At 48.2% G+C, this 18,434-nt stretch overlaps 3 protein-coding genes across 3 annotated transcripts; 2 read left to right on the top strand and 1 right to left on the bottom strand.

Annotated features, from left to right (window-relative positions):
- The first annotated feature begins 5,078 nt into the window (after positions 1-5,078).
- On the top strand, positions 5,079-6,658 carry EURHEDRAFT_509351 (NADP-dependent oxidoreductase). The gene is made up of 5 exons (XM_040785914.1): positions 5,079-5,292; positions 5,347-5,462; positions 5,523-5,693; positions 5,745-5,876; positions 5,939-6,658. Exons 1-5 carry the CDS (start codon positions 5,117-5,119, stop codon positions 6,418-6,420), a joined length of 1,077 nt encoding a protein of 358 aa, XP_040634733.1. The 5' UTR covers positions 5,079-5,116; the 3' UTR covers positions 6,421-6,658.
- A 3,315-nt stretch (positions 6,659-9,973) lies between these two features.
- Positions 9,974-13,029, bottom strand: EURHEDRAFT_416809 (kinesin family protein). The gene is made up of 3 exons (XM_040783055.1): positions 12,396-13,029; positions 11,925-12,334; positions 9,974-11,870 (listed from the first exon to the last, which is right to left on the bottom strand). Exons 1-3 carry the CDS (start codon positions 12,649-12,651, stop codon positions 10,287-10,289), a joined length of 2,250 nt encoding a protein of 749 aa, XP_040634734.1. The 5' UTR covers positions 12,652-13,029; the 3' UTR covers positions 9,974-10,286.
- Positions 13,030-13,846: 817 nt separating this feature from the next.
- On the top strand, positions 13,847-17,514 carry EURHEDRAFT_416811 (COPII subunit SEC24). Its single transcript, XM_040783056.1, has 3 exons — positions 13,847-14,808; positions 14,865-16,511; positions 16,624-17,514. The coding sequence occupies exons 1-3, from the start codon at positions 14,308-14,310 to the stop codon at positions 17,197-17,199; spliced, it is 2,724 nt and encodes a 907-aa protein (XP_040634735.1). The 5' UTR covers positions 13,847-14,307; the 3' UTR covers positions 17,200-17,514.
- Positions 17,515-18,434: the final 920 nt, after the last annotated feature.

The raw sequence follows: 18,434 nt of genomic DNA on the forward strand, positions 1-18,434 counted from the left end.
TTTGGTTGCCACAAGTTCTACAATCCTTTGTGGCGAGCTGATCCCAATCCTCCGTATTATGTTGGCACAGCTTCGGAGGCGAAAATTCATTCATCAAATGGTCTCACCGGTAACTACTGCGTCATTCCTGTCACTGGTCAATTATCTCACTTTCCAGTACTGACATTTATGTTACAGGTGTTGATCTTCTCCCTCATGGGAGTACAAGCCCGAGTGATTGAAGCTTTTTTCTAGGATCACAAACTGGTCTTGCGCCCGACCAAGATGTATGATTTCAGACACGGAAACCACAATGCCTTCGAAACATTTGCCCAGTGGTATATAGGTGTGGACTGTGATAAGGAATAACGTTGGACAGATTAGGCAAGTTCCACCGGCCCGATGATATAGGCCAACGTGTACACGCATTTTAGATAGACAAGCACTCAACCAGCTGTGTGTGGGTATACGCATTAATAGGCAATATACTTCTCTCGTTAAAATTGGACCTCTCTGTATACGACCTCGTTAGTCGCGGATAATCGACTCCTCCAGACCTCCGGCCCCCGATCCCCATTTCATATATAACGCTAGTCGCCAGGACGATCAATGACAGCGAATTTCCCCCACTGAGAGAAGAATCAAGGTGGGTCCAATCGATCTTGGTATAGCCATTAATCGGGTGTGTTAATTCCTCCGAGTCCCCACCACTCAACGAATGATGTGAACATACGAACTGGACCCACCTTTGTGGCCAATTTCGATGAACGACCTCTAGTTAGCCCTAACTGCATTAGAAAGTGTTAGTTCCAATCCATCGCTTGGACATGCTCTGGTTCGAAAGGCATTATGCTCCATATAGGAAGGCGGGGGCTGCCGAGATAGGCTCGCAAGTGCCTCTACTGGTATGAAGCGAACTTATCATCGGTAGTGGGGCCAGATTTTCAACAACAATAAGGCAAGCTCGCCTGAATGTCCAGTCATATGCTTCTCGCAAATACTAATTGTTCGGGTTTCTCCCGCGGAAGACCAAAATTCGTTTTTAAACGAATAATTGAACTAGTGGTTTTCGCAAACGACTGTGAGTAGATCCGATTAGTCTACTTGCCAACAACATGCTAGAACGCTACTCGGTCACGAGGCACCACCACCATGTTATAACGAATTGACAATAAAATGATATGGGGCTGAAGAGCCCATGCAGCTTTCTATTATTCTACCACATACAAATGGACTACGATGAGCTGAATATACAACGTCGCTCATTTATCATACAATTAGGGCGCCTGGAACATCAAAATCAGCACCCAAGAAAAACACGTCTTCTTCACGCGTCAATCAACCGATAGGGACCTCCTGGCACCTATAAACCACCATGGAGGCATAGAGGCTCTGTGGTCGTGGTATATCGCACGCGTCACCCCCGGAGTGGGCAACGTGACCTCCCAGCTCCCGGAAACACAAGATATGCCAGTCACCCCAACGCCAGCCCGCTGGCGATCTGGGAAATGACGCAGCCTGTATTTAATGATAGTAGCATGGAGGGTGTGAGCATGGATAAGAATGAAGGCCAGGGACGCTGGTAACCGGGGGGATCTAGCAGGGCCCCTAGCCGGGCTAGTGCGGCCAGAAGCGGAATCAGTCAACGAAAAATTTTACAAAAGTCATTGATCGACAGGCCAAAGCACCAAACCTCCCTGCTAGATATGAGCAAATATGCCCATGTGTTAGCAGGGACCCTGGAAACAGTCCAGACACAGCAACAAGAAATGTATCAGATGGTCCAGAAACAGGTACAGGCACACCTGGCAGAGGCGCTCTTCAACTGGAGATCAGAACAGCAAATTCATGAAGGAATATATATAGAGCGGACCACAAAGCTGGAACTAGAAGTCAGCAAGCTTCGTACAGAACTCACAGATGCCCGGCACACCATCCAGCGAATCGGACCGGTAAGACAAGATTAGGCCTCGAAATGGTGTGGTCCCGGTCCTATAGTCAGCGACCAAGGACCGGACCATGGTCCCTTGCGGTCCCTTGCGGACTTGACTGCAGGGGACCGCAATTGCATAAAATTGCCCAGACTTTCCTTTTTCGGCTGTATAATTTGCTGATTCATCTGATTTTTCACCATTATTAAATACTGTCTTGGTTTGTATATCAAATCTTCTGTAGTCAAACAGAGGTAAATAGCAGTTTGCTAATTTATTGGAGTCATACAATAATATATTTAATGATTAATATACAATGCAATGCCTTTCAGTTATAGGTTTCCGTTGGATATGGATGTCATCAACATTCAGCAGCCTACTACAGGCTGCCGGATATATATATACATATATACATGGTGTCACGGAGTACGGGCATCCACCAACAACGCAAGATGTTTGTATACTTTGGCCTGTTTGAATAGAGGGCAGAAACCCCCTTCGCACACTAAATAGCGCAGCGCTGTCACTAAATGCGGCATTTACAGCCTAATCCGTGTCAAACTGCTCTGAATGCAAAGGCCCTATTTCGAGGCCTACCGCCAGGTCCAGGTTGCGGCGGTACAGTCAGTAACCCTATATCGAGCAGAGCTCCGGTGGTAGGGCCAGAAGGACCGACTAGCGGGTATACAATTGATGGTTAATCGACAGCTTTTGAGGGCTTTGAAAGCACGATATAGACAACCAGTAGCCAGTTTCCAGGCCAAATAGAAGTGCTACAAGGTCCAGGGGCCCTAGCAGCAGCGCGATCTTTCTCTCCTAAACTAGCAATCTGGTCAGACGGGTCAAGGTTAGAGAATGACAGATGCGGAGCAGGACTTGCATGGCAATAATTAGGGGGAGCTTGGAAGACCCAGAATTTCCCATTGGGCAAGAGACATGAGGTCTTTGACGCAGAACTTCTTGGAGTCGTTCTAGCACTCCAGGTAGCGTGGAAAGTGGTAATCAGAGACCGATCACTATACTACTGGACTCCTAAGCTGCCAATGCGAGGCTACAGCACACCCAGCCGGGTCCAGGCCAAGCATTAGTGATCCAAGCACATGCTATAGCCAAGAGACTACATGCCCAAGGTCATCAACCCACCATCCTGTGGGTTCCGGGACACGCAGGGGTAAAAGGAAATGAGAGAGCTGACCAGGCAGCAAAGCAGGCGGCCAGCAAGCCCCCAGGCAGAGGCCCAAGAGAGATCTCGCTGGCCTTTGCTTGTAGAGCCCGAACAGAAGCTGTCACAAAACAGAAGCAGTGTTGGCTTGATAAGGAGCTCAGTCAGCGATCCCAACAAGGTCAACGAATATACAGGCCGCAGAAAAACTGGAAGCTTGACCCAACAGCTGCAGTAGCTCCCAAGCACCTGGCAAGCCGCTACTTTCAACTGAAGTCAGGACATGCAGCCATTGGAGCACACCTGCATCGGATCCAGGCCCAAGAAGATGCAGCCTGTAAAGGTTGCAGTTCATCAAGGGAGAAAATACACCATCTTCTCTTTGAATGCCGGAAATGGCGACGCCAACGAAACAAGTTCTACAGGGATCTAGAGGCGGATGGGTTTGTGAGACCCACGGCTGCAGAGGAGCATCCGCAAGGACGACTCTTAGGGGAACCCAGAGCTACCAGGGCACTGCTATAATTCTTAGCCAACACCAGCGTAGCTCCACCTCAGGGACATCTACAGCGGGCAGCGAAAAGAGCCGGGAAAGATGAGGAATGGGGACTGGAAGCACTGTAACAGGCGAGTAGAACAGGAGAAGGGTAACATAGAGGGTAGCCTAAGCTGAGATTCAGATTAGGCCACACCCACCCTGTTCTGGAACACGAGGAGAGCACTCTGCTCAAAATCCCTACGCATGCAGGCGGTCTAGGGCGAGGAAAAGGATCAGAAAGATTATAGAAGGGGAGGCCCGATTGCCTCAGGAACTCATAGGGACAAGAGAATGTAGAATAGCTAATGGCATCGAGTCCATGAATCATGGTCTGTCATAGCCCTAGGGCTCGGCGTGGACAATAAACTTGATTAAATAATAATAATAATTATATCATACAATTACGTAGTTATCATTGAGTCTGTCGGGTACGTATTTCTCCATGTGCTTACAATATCTCAGATCTCCTGCGGATGAACCAATTTGGTCTTGCCTTGGCTGCCACCTGATCTTTATTTCAGCTTTACTCCCATATCCTGTTAGTCAGATGAACAGGAGATCTCCAAGTCAATGCATGCTGAGAATATAAATCCCATGGGCTGGAAACACATGTTTTGAATAGAATGACACTCAATTGTCTCTAGGCACTCCCAGAGTGCCAAGGAAGGCACGAATGACCTCGATACTCAGAGGGTTGTTCAGAGGTCGGACCTTGGCAATTATATTGACTTCTCGTCCAGAACGACATACACCTGAATTTGTTATTGACCAAGCACAAGATCCCCTTCCTTGTATAAATTGCTGTTCGAACACAAGACCTTGGCAATGATAAAGCTGTCGATGGACTTATTGATCTCATATGCTGGGGTGTATGGATTAGTATCAGCGGCGCGCATGCGACCACGCATGTAAGGGTCGAAGCTGGCGTAGAGAGATTTCAAAACATTGCCATTATCGGGGGCTTCGATCTCGCCACTATAGGATACAGGTTCGACTAGGAGGTCTTCGCCGGGAATGGGGTATCCTTGAGGAACTTTTTTAAAGACCTACGCCTTCTTGTTGGCAGCCATGGTGATGTGAGCGAAATAGTCTTGAATGAATAAGGAAGAAGTTGATGAAGTTACAGGAAATAACGGGGTTGCTCTGTGATTAAACCCTCAGATATTCGCATCGGGACAGCGGAGACTAGTAAAAGTCGGATTCAGTCGGATTTTGTCGCGCCTTCCAGAGCATAGGATATGCTCAACAACTTCCTTCTGGCCTCGGGATCGGGTGTTTTAATTTGAATGGATGACTGAGCGGAGAGATTATTGCACCGGCACCGAAGACTATCCGGCCCGTGCAAAAGTGGCAGCCCTCATTCTTACTCAGCCCTGAATTTCTATAAAGTCTGCAACCACCGGAGGTTGCATTAACTGTAGATCTACCGTGAGTCCACTAATAGTCCTTATTTTCTATACACGGTCCAGATTTGCCAACTTCTTTTCATGCTTTACTTCGACCAATATGTTGTCCGTTGGCATATCTTTCCACGCCAAACCATCCGAGTACCACCTTCTTGAACTTCCGCAGCCAGAGATAACAGACCCAAAAGATGTCATTATTAAGGTCCATGCTGCAAGTATCAATCCTGTAGATCTAAAAAAGGCGGAAGGAGTTTTCAAGGTAGCCCTTAAAGACACGTAAGTGTCAACCTCTGCCGTTATTGAGAACTCCGCTTAACAAGGATACCACAGTTTTCCATACAAGATCGGCTACGACGCCGCTGGAACAGTCGCGGATATCGGAACAGATGTAACACGATTTAAGGTTGGCGATGCCGTTTATCTTAGATTGCCAGAGTCTCATCGAGGTACCGAATACACGGCTCGACTGATGCGCTATGTTTTCCGCTGATGTCTAAATTTTCTAGGCTCATGGAGTGAATACGCAGTATGCCCAGAGCGCTACATCGCTCTGAAGTCATCCTCGCTGTCATTCGAGAATGCAGCTTCTATACCACTGGCCGCTACGACTGCATTTCAGGCCCTGAAAAAGTATGATGGTGACCTTGCGGGGAAAACTGTATTCGTGCCGGCTGGGTGTATGTCAACCCTCACTTCAGATTGGATGTCTTCTGCTAAAAGAATGGTAGTGGGTGGCACAGGACTTTTTGCCTGTCAATTGGCCAAGAATGTTTTCCACGCAGGGAAAGTGATTACTACTGTCTCAACGTCAAAGGTACCAAAAGTACCAGAACTTCTAGGGAAGGGAACAGTCGATGAAAGTGTGTTCTTTAATTACAAAACCCTGGGATTTTTGCAAGTATAACTTCTAACATTTAACTAGTTATCGACTACAAGAAAGTTGATCCAAAATCTGTCATTGAACATGGCTCGGTTGATTTTCTGTTTGATACAAACGGTCTCGCTATGGAGTACCTCTGCCTGATGCGTTCAGGAAGTGGCTGCATCATATCTATATCAACGGCGCCATCGGGAACTCAGCTGCAAGATTCTGCAGTGATGAGACTTCCCCATCACCCCACAGTCCCATTAGTCCCCCGAGTTGCCTTAAATGTGATGGACTTTACCCGCAAGCTCCGTGCAAGGCGTTATGGAGTCAGCTATTCATACATGTTCCTGGAACCGAGTGGTGAAGACCTGGACAAACTAAGGGGGTACTCTGAGGAGGGTAAAATGAAACAAGTAGTTGGAGCTACTGTCGATATGCGGGATATTGCAGAAGTTCGAAAGGCATGCCAGGTCGTATACAGCAACCAAGGTGGCCTCGGAAAGATGGTTATCAGAGTTGCTAAGGCAGGAAACTAATAAGCTTTGCTTCGCGGGCTTTTACCTACTATTATTTATCTTTTTTGGCCGCTAGCTATATGTCATACGACAAGGCAAAACGGAAAAGCTTTGAATTTTGACAAGCTGGCATGGATCTTACCAATGAGGCGATTCGTTCTTGTTCTTTCTCTTTGGCACCCAGTTTGTATCTACCTAATCACTAACTTCACTTAAATAGCTTTGGAAATCTCCCTACGGCTAAATTATATTTCATTACCCTGTCCATACTGGTTTCTGGGCCTCGCCAACGTTGTGGTAGGCGGACTTCTGGTATTTCACATCATCCCTTCAAGAAATTTCTTCATTCCCGAATCATAACCAGTACTCGAAAATAAAAGGATATAGGTAATATTTCCCTGCCAGGATTGGCCTTTATACGCAGCAGGAACGTATCGGTAAAGTCTAATGTTACTGCTGATTCACGCATCAGGGGAAAGAGATTTATTGTCAAGGAGACTGGCCTGAAATAAATCTCGTTAACTGGCTCTACCTATATCACCAACAATACATCTATCCATGTTCTTGCGGCCCAGACATTTAAAGTACAAACAAGACACCTCTATCTTTGACTGTATAGCACTACAGGCGTGCAACAGTAATGTAAGTCTCCAGCTTAAGTCAGCGGCATCCCTTTAAGGCTCACTAGGCTTTACAGCATGGTTTGGGTTATTCACCAGCCGATCGATGTTGTTTCCTTGGAAAGGTACTTTAATCAGGATATTATTATTTTTATTTAATCAAGTTTATTGTCCATATCGAACCCTAAGGCATGACAGACCATGTTCCATGAACTCGAGGCTCGTAGCTGTTTGGCCTCTTGTCCCTATGAGTTCCTGAGATAGCCCTCCTACAATCTCTCTGATCCTTTTCCTCGCCCCAGACCGCCTATATGCGCAGGGCTTTCGAGCACAGTGCTCTCCTTGTGATTCAGAGCAAGGTGGGTATTGCCTAGGCCGACTCTCAGCTTAGGCTGCCCTTCCTGCTACCCTTCTCCTGTCCTAATCGCTTCCTCCAATGCGTCTAGTCCCCATTCTTCATCCCTCTGGGCCCTTTCTGCCGTTCGCTCTAAGTATGCCCGGAGCAGAGCTACACTCGTGTTGGCTAGGAATTGTAGCAGTGCCCTAGTAGCTTTTGGCTCTCCTAAAAGTCATCCTTGCGGATGCTACTCTAGAGCAGTAGGTCTCATAACACCAGCCATCTCAAGGACCTTGTAGAACTTGTTTCGTTGGTGTCGCCATTTCCGGCATTCAAAAAGAAGGTGGTGTGTTTTCTCCCTTGATGAGCTGCAACCTGTAAAGGTTGTAGCTCCACTTGGTTAGTCCAGGAGGGTTAGAGCAGGTGTTTCCCTTTCATGAACCAGTTGTTCATAACAAGCCGTATCAGGAGGAAGACTTGATTGAGGTCCTTTCATATAACGTAATCCACGGCCAAGTTGCGCACCTTCGCCGCAGTCAACACGATTTTTGAAGCTTTTCAACCACAAACATCATTTAATTAGACTATTTACTAGGGCAGCTTCTAATAGTATGTCCAACAGTCGCACAGCCACTGCAGCGTGGTGGAGCGCGCCGATGAGTTACAGGTGTAGGCTCATCAACCCACTCATTAAGCTGTGTATCCAACTGCTGAACGCGCTCACGACCTTCCCGTACAGATATGAAGAGATCATCCCCAATATAACCATGCCTCCTTGCTTTGTTTTTCTTCTTGCGCTCATTTTCAGTGCGTAGCGACCTGATTTGTTGGTGAAGAAGAAGGTTCATATTCATTGCCATCTGTGCTGCTTTTTCAAGATGTTGAATATGAGAGATTTGACTGCTAGAAAGCGTCTTTTTTTTTTTTTTTGAAGACTTCCCTGTAGGCTCCAAACCTTGCAATCAATTTGGCGAGGATTTTGAGGTGTTTTAAAAGCAGAGGAAATTGACCCTTCAACTTCAATAAGAGGTGGTGTCGGCGTACGAAGTTGAAAAGTAATCTTTTTAAGAACCCGGCCTTTATCAAGTGGCCTAAGACCAGCACCTGCGAAACCATTGCAAATATTCTTTCCAGTGAAGACCCGATCACGCGCAGGAGGATATAGATGCAGAAAGTCCTCTTTATCAATGTGGTTATTTCCAGCCATCATCATCTCCTTGACTAATTTTCCGTACGCGCGTTTAAGCGGCCCAAAAACACCAACATCAAGTGGCTGAAGAAGATAAGATGTATGTGGATGCATAAAAAAACAGATAATTGCATTCTCTTTACAGAAATCATCAAACTCAGCAGTTTGGTGACTTGAATGGCCATCAAGAATAAGCAACCGCTTTGCACCAGTTGAATGTGGTTTAAAAAAAAAGGATCAAACACTTGCTTCAGCCACTTAAGACCTATCTCATCTGTTATCCAGCCATTGGCGCTATTTGTAAGCTTCCGGGCTGGATGAAGATTAGGCCCTTGATACCAAGATGCTTGATGTTCTTTCCCTTTCAAGATGACCACTGGTGGTATGGAGATCCCTTTTGAGTTGATGCATTCAATGATAGTAATCCATTCACAGTTGCCCTGGATAACTGTATGAGATCTCTCACTGCAATTTACTGCAGTGATTACTTTAAATGCTGTACAGAGACCCATTGCAAAGCTAGTTTCATCAATTTTCCAGATGTCATCTTCATGGATCACATGTTCTTGAATAGCTGCATGTACAGCCTCAAACCACTTATTTAAGACTTTTGGATCTTCCTGCTTTGCGCGCTGGTGTGTTATCCTCTGGTTATATCTTGTTCATAGTTGAGGACGGCGCTTTATGAAGGAGGAGGCCCAATTGACTCCAATAGTCACAGTAGAATTTTTTCATACATTTTTTGAAGTAAAATCGGTACCATTTCACGCAAGTACTGCGGTCGAATTGAAAATCCCTGTTTATCTGCATCCAGAAGTTGCTTGGCAAGAGTTTCCTCTTCAAATCGGTTAATTTATGGCCACTGGCGCGTGTTTCTGATCGTGGTTTCACTCCTTTAAGCCGATTGCGAAGGGTAGCTTCAGACATTCCAAATGCAGATGCGGTCTCTCGTTTTGATTGGATTTTTTTTTTTTATTCTTAATCGCTGAAATAGCCATTTACATTCCATTTCTTTAGAAAGAGGCGTCTTTATAGGATAAAGATAGAAAAAAAGTCACACTGAAGTATATGGTCATGAAGATATTTAATGGGGCGGAGAAGGTACGCAACTCCGCCGTGGATTACGTTACTGTTGAAAAGTCCTTGCTCGTAACTGCGTTGCTAAGGTTTGTACTCGTGCTTTTAGGGTTGCAACGTATCTGTATAATACTCATTTACTGTTATCATCCTAAGCAGCAAGCCTTTGTGACAATTGGTTCTATGCACTTAGTATTTTCCGCACGGCCTTGCTTGCTCCTGGGATTGTTCAGACTCCTAAGAGCCCTGACCTGGGTCCTAAGATGGCTGCTCCTGTTTTTGAGAGCTAGGAGCACACTCCCCAGGGGTGACGGTCAAGAGTGCTACAAAGAAAAGTAGAGACAGGTAAAACCCTAGCGTGGTGCGTTTTATTGAGGCTACCTTAGTCAGGCTACTCACCTCTCTGCTCAGCCCCTACTCAGTGATCAGCTCAGGCTGCTCAGGGCGTGCTCAGGTATGCGCAGTGAGCAAAAAACGGCGAGGGGTGAGCCCTAAATCGGAAGGGGAAAGCTTTCGAGCTATCTAGAAAATCAAGTACGTATGCCAGAAAAAAAAGAAAAAGAAAAAACAAAGGGGTATACATATACACGATGCACCAATGCAATCATGCTCACAAGTCTCTGATAAGACCGCTTCAAATGCACAAAAGTATACAATACTATTTCTAAACCAAAACACCGGTTCTCATGCTTTGAACTGTTCGTGCCCCGACGCCCTTCAACTTGCTCAGCTCCAAGATGTTCTTAACTTGTGCGTGGGTTTCTTCTCCTTCGTCTAATTCTTGGTCCATCTCGCACAGACAGTCGACAATTGCCTCGGCTTTCTTGACGCCAACGCCCTTCAGCAACTTGATTTGGTTGACGTCGCGGGAGTTGATGGTAGATAGCAGATGGATCGTGCGCGGTGAGGTTGCCTCTTCATCATTTTCGGGTACATCCGAGTCCTCATTGTCACTCGATGCGGCCTTGATGGTCTTTGTGCGCTTCCTGCGGAGAGCGCGAGAGGTATCCTGGATTTCCTCTTCGCTGAGATCTTCAGATATAGCCTCGGGCTCCTCGTAGTCATTATCGGAGTCGTCAGCTGCGCGCTTGATTTGGGGTCTCAGGGGCTGCTTTTTGATTGGCAGTGTGCTTCCCAGTCCCCTTTTTGCGGGCGGAGAGGCCGGAGTAGCAGAACATATGTTCTCCTGACCGAGCGAGCCAAGCAGACGCTCTTCCAGACGGGAAATCTTCATAGCCAGCTTCTCGTTGTTAGGAAAGAACGGCAATGCAAGCTGGTACATTTTCAGAGCGGAATGGTCCTCCCCTCGGCCCTGGTGTTGTTTTGCCATTAGCAGGTATGACAATCCTTCAGCTCTTGCATCCTCGGAGCCTTCAATGCGTTGCTCGAGAGATTTCAATCGCTTCTGGACTTGCTCATTAAGTTCGTGGACTTGTGTCTGTGTTGTTTGTTCGCTAACAGCTCTGACAGCGAGGATCTCCTCGACCTTCTTCTGGACCATTTCCTCAATTCTGGCAGCGGAGATATCTTCGTGGTTGGTCTGCTGTTGTGTTGCTGTTTGGGAAGGACGGCCGATCTTCGACGGTTGTGGTCGTGGAGTATTAAAGGTCAAGGATGTCCGTTTTGGGATTTCAGGCTTCTTGAATTGCGTCGAATTCCTCGGCTGTGGCTTATCGGAGAATACAGAGAATGCTTTTACAGGCTTGCTGTCCGCAGGTTTCGACGTATCTGTTGCGCCAGGTGCTGGTAGATTTGCGTTGACTGAAGCCGTCAATGGCCGGAGAGGCTGCCGCTGGGCAGCCACAGAAGGCCGCATGGCTGGCCTAGGAGGACCTTTGAACATTGGCTCATTTTCAACCTCGCGAACCTCAATCTTCTTTGTCCGGTTGGCGAAGTTGAGTGAGCTGAGTGTATCCAAGTGATAAGATCGAACGGGGGCAAGGTTGAGGATCATGACCGTTAATCCTTGGTTCTGGCCCAACGATAGAATTCGTGTCATCTTCGACTCTCGATACGGGATCCTCTGTTGCTTTTTGGTCATTGCTTCGACGCACTGTGCTAGTACGAATAGACTCTTGTTAATGCTGGCTGATTCCACCATGCGCTCTTTCCCGTTATCCGTTCGGCGGTTGTCCTCGGAGCCTGCAAGGTCAATAGCGGAAGCAGTGCTAATCCGTGTCTTGTCGCCGGTAGTGACTGTAAGCTTAACGCGAAGAATGGCATGAGATCGTGAAGAATGAGCGTTCAGCTATATTCCATTAGTGCTGTGTATTCCGGCTGAGACAACAGCTAGCGTGCTCACCTTGGTAGCAGAGGTTGACCTGTTGGTGTTTGCTTGATCGTAAAGACTCTCAAACTCTTTCAAGCTCGTACAGGATCTCTCTGTCAACCCCACGACGACCGTCTTCCCACCGTTGTCCCGAAGGGGCAGTCCTGCAAACGTCCTCTTCTCTGGGGGTTCAAACAAATCGTAGACCTTGTCATTGTATATTTCATAATAACTCAAGGAAACCTTCGCAGATGTAGCTCCATCGCTGTCCTTCTCGATCTTCCGTCCGCGTCGGTAGATGGTGCTGAGAAGTCGGGGGATTGCGCCCCTGTCAGCAAGGCTTTTACCGCCTCGCATTGTGTGGGTTTTCCCCGTTCCCGTAACGCCGTATGCGAACAAGGTGACGTCGAATCCATTGAAAAGGTGCTTCACGGTGGGAGCAACTGCACGTCCAATCAGTAAGTCAAGGAGTTTTCGGCGCGTATAAATCAGGATGGTGCGGACCTTCAGCGTCGAAGACCTCCTGCTGAGAAACTTCCGCGTCGTAGACTGCGTTGAACTGGAAAGAGTACTCCTCGTGTTCATGTTTCGGGTTTGGAATTCGCACAAGTGTATCACGGTCCCTCAATGTGGCCAGAGATTTACTGTCTTCAGTGTTCTTCTTCTCCCCTTTGTTGTTGGTGCCTGTCCGAATAATGACATCCAATTCTCGTTCCGACTTCAAGAGCGGTCTGATTCGCGCAACAACACGAACACTCATACTGTATGTCCTCTTCGTCCAAGCCTTGTATTCGGTCGAGCGATAGTTCCGTGAGTCCTCCGTCGACGTGTACGGCTAGGTGCCTGTGCGGACGGGTTGTCGTTTCGATGTAAACAGTCACGTCTTCGGATTTAGGTCTGCTGCATAATAATAATACAACGCAGCAGCAAGTGGGGCAAAAGGTAGGAAGTGAGACGAGGCGAAATGCCATGCAATGATATCTCTCTATGGACCAGAAAGAAATGCCGATTCTCTGTTCGCTGACGCTGAAATGCAAAACAAAAGAACACGAAAAGGAAGAGCAGAAAGCCACAAAAGAAAAACCTGCAACGCCTGTTTGGTTAGTACTGGCAACCACAAACTGACCCTCGAGTGGAGGACAAACTGAGGAGAATGGGGGTAAGATGCGTTGTGGTCGTGCGCTCCACAACCGCCCAGCGTTGGCACGGCAACCCGTGACCGCCCTAACATAGCGTCGAGATACAGAAAACTCAAGGCTCAAGGCTAATAGTGATGTGAAATGGGAAATCATCAATTGCGTTTATCATGCATATGCGCAAGCAACAACGGTAAAAATAGCTATGGTCTATGTATATCACTCAGTCCTGCTACCCCTGGTACATTATCTTACCACAGAAGCATCTACCGCACAATGCATCAGACTTCCTCTGTAATTCTGCAAGGTATCCAAGGAGGGCGGGGGCACATCATATCCAGTAGGTCACAATCGCACATGATAACCTTCTTCTTTCGTAGCCAAGTCGCAAACAGCCTAGGCGGTCAAAAGCGTCAAGAACTTTATCGTGGGCGAGTGATAGACAGTCTGCAATCCGTTCAACAAGTTCCAGCAATTTCCTGGGGTGCAAGCACTCTATCCTCTGTTTTTTAAAACATCAACTCTTGGTCCATAGAGTCGCAGTCGAGCGGTTCTATATGGTGTTGTGTATCGCTGGGAGCGTTGGGGACGTCCAACAATGTAGTTTTTTGTTCAGGAATTCTTCAAGTTTAGCGCAATTTATTGCTTTAGAAGAGTTTGAGGAACCCTATTGTTTTGAAGTATGAAACGGAGTCCTGTTCCTGTTAGTAGTATCTGGATATATATATCAATGAAACTCCGCACAGCCCTCATTCAATGATGCCAGTAATTCACTGACAACATTCGATCATTCCCTAGTAGCTAAATCAATAATTTTATGGCAAATATTTATCCTTCAAAATGAGAGAGGTTGAGACGTCGTTGAAGTCTGGCTGGGGGACTGATGCCTGCGGGGCTCTGATTGGTCCGAAGCAAGGTTGCCGCAAAGGCCACCGTACACCTTCGCCTACTCGAGCATAAACCATAACTTCTCCTTCCAGGACACGTTGACCGACCTGGTGTACGGCTTTTGCGTGTGAACTTATTAATTCTCCCTCTAATATATTCTGGTTATATGTTCGTCTTCCTTCTATAAACTTGCTCGTTAGCACGCAGAGTGGCCCGAGTCGCTCTGCCCCTCTCCCTGCTCGAAGTCGATATCGTGGCTGACCGAAACAAACAGTAAACCAGTTACGATTCGCACGACGTTATACATATACCCTCCCTCCCACGAAATTACCTTTACAGAAATTATCAAGCGCCAATAGTCGCCGTTACCTGATATCACACTTTCGTCTCTCATGGAAGCACCACAGGGGGGTTACCCTCCCCAGGAAGGGTATGGTCAACCCGTTGGCTATAGTTCTCCTCAGCCCGGGCAGCCTCCTCAAGGTCAAGCTGGTAGGAAGAAGCGGGTATATGCTGGCGAATCCTTCGAGTTTGGTTCCGGTGCCAATGCGGCGTTGGGAGGTCAGATGCCAGCCGGCGGCAGCTACGGCTACCCTCCCCAGCCTGTTGCGGGATACCAACAACCCGTGGCGCAGCCCATGTATGGGGCAGATCCCGCAGCCCAGATGCAGCCTATGCCTCAAGGATACGCCCCGCCTATCGCACCTGGAGTCGCGCAGATGACCCAGCAATTTGGTGCTATGGGGATGGCTGATCCGCATCAGATGGCGCCTCAACCTGCCCAAGCACGGCCTGTTTCTCTCAACCAACTCATCCCGACCGACCTTCTCAGCCAACCATTCAATGTCGCAGAGCTAGACTTGCCTCCGCCTCCTATCATTTTGCCGCCGGGTGTATGTACCTAGTTTACTGAACTACTTGGTGTTGGAGTTTGCTGACTTGCTCTTAGACCAGTGTCTTCCCGTCTCCCCACGCAAATTGCCCTCCCAAATACATGCGCTCGACACTAAATGCCGTCCCGACGAACCACTCGCTTTTGAAGAAATCCAAATTACCTTTCTCTCTTGTCATTCAGCCATATGCAGCCCTCCATGACGCAGAGGACCCTATCCCGGTGATTCCCGATCAAGTCATCTCACGATGCAGACGCTGCCGATCCTACATCAACCCATTCGTCACATTCATGGATAATGGCCACCGCTGGCGTTGCAATATGTGCAGCTTGACGAATGATGTGCCTCAAGCCTTCGATTGGGATAGCGCTGCGCAAAAGCCCGCGGACCGGGCTCTGCGACCCGAACTCAACCACTCGGTCGTTGAGTTTGTCGCACCTCAAGAATATATGGTCCGACCACCGCAGCCGCTTGTCTACCTCTTCCTGATTGATGTGAGCTATACTTCGGTTGCTAACGGCCTCTTGGCCACGACCGCACGATGCATCAAGGAGAGCCTCGACCGGATCCCTAACGCGGATCGGCGGACCCGGTTGGGCTTTATGGCCGTGGACACCAGCCTTCATTACTTCAGCATCCCCAGAGACGGATCCGAGAGCTCAGACCCGCGTATGCTTGTTGTCAGCGACCTTGACGAGCCATTCCTTCCCATCCCTGGTGATCTTCTGGTGCCACTAAGTGAATGCCGGGAGAACATCGAGCTGTTCTTGGACAAGCTGCAGGATATGTTCCAGGACACTCAGAGCAATGGCTGTGCTATGGGATCGGCTTTGCGGGCTGGTTACAAGTTGATTTCCCCCGTGGGCGGAAAAATGACTGTCCTCAGCACGTCGCTCCCTAATGTTGGGCAAGGCGTCCTTACCATGAGAGAAGATAAAAAGGTCCTAGGTACGAACAAGGAGAGCGGTCTTTTGCAGACCGCCAACAGCTTCTACAAGAGTTTTGCCGTCGAGTGCTCTAAGGCGCAGGTGTCAGTGGACATGTTCTTGTTCTCCTCCCAATATCAAGATGTGGCGTCCTTGAGTAACCTTCCGAGATACACGGGTGGCCAGACCTACTTCTATCCTGGGTGGAACGCGGCCCGGAGTGAAGATGCAATCAAGTTCGCACGAGAATTTTCTGAATACCTGTCGTCAGAGATTGGACTGGAGGCTGTCCTGCGTGTCCGTGCAACGACTGGTTTGCGGATGAACACGTTCTACGGTAACTTCTTTAACCGTAGCTCGGATCTGTGTGCATTCCCTGCTTTCCCACGTGATCAAGCGTACGTCGTTGAGGTTGCGATTGATGAGACTGTCACGAAGCCAGTGGTATGCATGCAGGCAGCTGTCCTTCACACCACGTGTAACGGTGAGCGGAGGATCCGTGTCTCGACCGTGGCGCTTCCCACCACCCAGAACCTTGCCGACCTGTATGCTTCAGCGGATCAGCAGGCGATTTCCGCTTACTTCAGCCACAAAGCTGTTGAGCGGGCTCTGTCGAACGGTTTGGAGCCGGCACGAGAGGCATTGCAGGCCAAGGTCACGGAACTTCTGTCGACGTACCGCAAGGAGCTTGCCGGTGGAAGCGCAAGCGGCAGCGGACTTCAGTTCCCTGCCAACCTGAGAGCACTTCCTGTTCTTTTCCTTGCCATGATCAAGAACGTAAGTTTTTTTTTTTTTTTTTTTTTTTTTTTTTTTTTTTTTTTTTTTTTTTTTTTTTTCGGCCTTTGGTTGCACTGTCAAATGTTGTGATAACTGACATTCTGTTTTTTAGCTTGGTCTCCGGAAATCCGCCCAAATTCCGACCGATATGCGGTCAGCTGCTCTTTGTATGCTTTCGACGCTTCCTCTTCCTCTTCTTATGCAGTACATCTACCCGAAGATGTACTCGCTACACGATATGCCAGACAATGCGGGATTGCCGGATGAGCAGACGGGCGAAATCATCCTTCCGCCGCCCATCAATCTGGCGTCTGAGCAGATGCTGTCGTATGGTCTTTACCTTCTCGACGACGGACAGACGCAGTTCCTGTGGGTAGGACGCGATGCGGTGCCGCAGCTCATCCTCGACGTGTTCGGATTACCCGACAAATTACAACTCCGCGTGGGCAAGCAGTACCTTCCCGAATTGGACAATGACTTTAGCCAGCGGGTTCGGGCGGTGGTTGAGAAGAGCCGGGATCACCGTGCGAAGGGTGCGGGCAGTATCGTAGTGCCACATCTGTATGTGGTTAGGGAGGACGGGGAGCCAGGCCTCCGGTTGTGGGCACAGACACTGTTGGTTGAGGACCGATCGGATCAGAGCGCCAGTTTGGTGCAATGGATGGGGTCTTTGCGGGAAAAGGTTTGATCCCCTTTTTTTCTTTTTCTGCTCTCTCTCCCCCCAAGTCGACTTGGTGCGATAAAGACCACTGAGCTGACGAGGTTGAAAACACGTGTACAGATTGTGCAGTAGAGAAGATGGCTTCCGCTTCCTAAAATACTTTGGTTCCTTATTTATGAGATACAACACTGATTATATTGATATCTTATTTGGCAGCCAGGGTACTTCCCCTTTTTGGCTGGTATTTGTATTTGTATGGAGTATTTTGTAGAGGAAGTGACTATAAGAGACCATGTGATATGGATTGTGATAAAACTGTGATGATTGAGTTTGGCCCAGCAGTAGTGCCAACTTTCTGCTCTAGTAGTAGTCCATTGGTAGATTATGGAGTGATTCTCCAGTGAATGCTGAGGCAACTAAGAAAGAAGATGAAACACTGGTTGAGACAGAAGAGAAGCAGAGGATTTTCAGGGTCAATGGCAGATATATCTACCATGGATAGAGGACTCCATGGAATACTCTATCAGGGAAAGTGTGTTAATCTCCCTGAATTTCCATGTAATAGTCCTGCTCCTAGAGTAGACTATTATTTGAGGGCCTGGACCAAATAGAAACCACCGCTGTGCTTGATCGCTCACTACCATTCCCTGTTCTTCTTCTTCTCTTCTCTTTTCTCCCTCTTTCGACTTCTCTCATACGCGTTTCTCTGTATTCTGTATTCCGTACTCTGTACTCTGTACGTACTCCTGCATTACTGCTGACTGCCCCACCCCACACCCCCATCACTCTCCCCTCCCCAGCCCCTCCGCAGACAGACTATTGAGACAGCAGAGAGCGACAGACAGACACAGATCCATCTTCATTCCGACCGTCTCAGAAAAAAAGTTCGTGTGCTCTGTCAGAACTATCTCTTGCTCTCGTTTTCCCACTCAATTATATTCAACATTTTCCAAACACTGACGGCCTTCGGCAACAGATCTCACGACGGCTTCTCCGACGGCAGCCCGATAAACACCACTTGCAGGTCAGGGGGACTACACGCACAGGTACGGATACTCGTTCGCTTTGTTTTCCATGTCGATAACTGTGGCTTTTTCAATGGAATGGAATGGCTCGACCTAAGCGCTTAAGGCGTCTTTCTCACTCGTTCCCTCTTGAAGCTGTTCGATTCTAACGTGACTGCTCATCAAGTGTACCACTATCCGCCATCGATTAACCGCTCATCCCCGCTACCCACGTCTGTCGACCTTGTTCGAAGAGCC

Source organism: Aspergillus ruber (genome assembly GCF_000600275.1).
Source record: "Aspergillus ruber CBS 135680 unplaced genomic scaffold scaffold00039, whole genome shotgun sequence".
Classification (NCBI taxonomy): Eukaryota; Fungi; Ascomycota; class Eurotiomycetes; order Eurotiales; family Aspergillaceae; genus Aspergillus; species Aspergillus ruber.

What these genes read in the sequence shown, in the direction of transcription:
- EURHEDRAFT_416809 (XM_040783055.1), bottom strand. Translation starts at nt 12,651, where the DNA reads ATGAGTGTTCGTGTTGTTGCGCGAATCAGACCGCTCTTGAAGTCGGAA. An exon ending in GGAGGTCTTCGACGCTGAAG is followed by an intron (nt 12,335 to 12,395) that starts GTCCGCACCATC and finishes TTGGACGTGCAG; the next exon opens with TTGCTCCCACCGTGAAGCAC. An exon ending in GGTCAACCTCTGCTACCAAG is followed by an intron (nt 11,871 to 11,924) that starts GTGAGCACGCTA and finishes AATGGAATATAG; the next exon opens with CTGAACGCTCATTCTTCACG.
- EURHEDRAFT_509351 (XM_040785914.1), top strand. Translation starts at nt 5,117, where the DNA reads ATGTTGTCCGTTGGCATATCTTTCCACGCCAAACCATCCGAGTACCAC. An exon ending in TGTATTCGTGCCGGCTGGGT is followed by an intron (nt 5,694 to 5,744) that starts GTATGTCAACCC and finishes AAAGAATGGTAG; the next exon opens with TGGGTGGCACAGGACTTTTT. An exon ending in GAAGGGAACAGTCGATGAAA is followed by an intron (nt 5,877 to 5,938) that starts GTGTGTTCTTTA and finishes ACATTTAACTAG; the next exon opens with TTATCGACTACAAGAAAGTT.
- EURHEDRAFT_416811 (XM_040783056.1), top strand. Translation starts at nt 14,308, where the DNA reads ATGGAAGCACCACAGGGGGGTTACCCTCCCCAGGAAGGGTATGGTCAA. An exon ending in CTATCATTTTGCCGCCGGGT is followed by an intron (nt 14,809 to 14,864) that starts GTATGTACCTAG and finishes ACTTGCTCTTAG; the next exon opens with ACCAGTGTCTTCCCGTCTCC. An exon ending in TCCTTGCCATGATCAAGAAC is followed by an intron (nt 16,512 to 16,623) that starts GTAAGTTTTTTT and finishes TCTGTTTTTTAG; the next exon opens with CTTGGTCTCCGGAAATCCGC.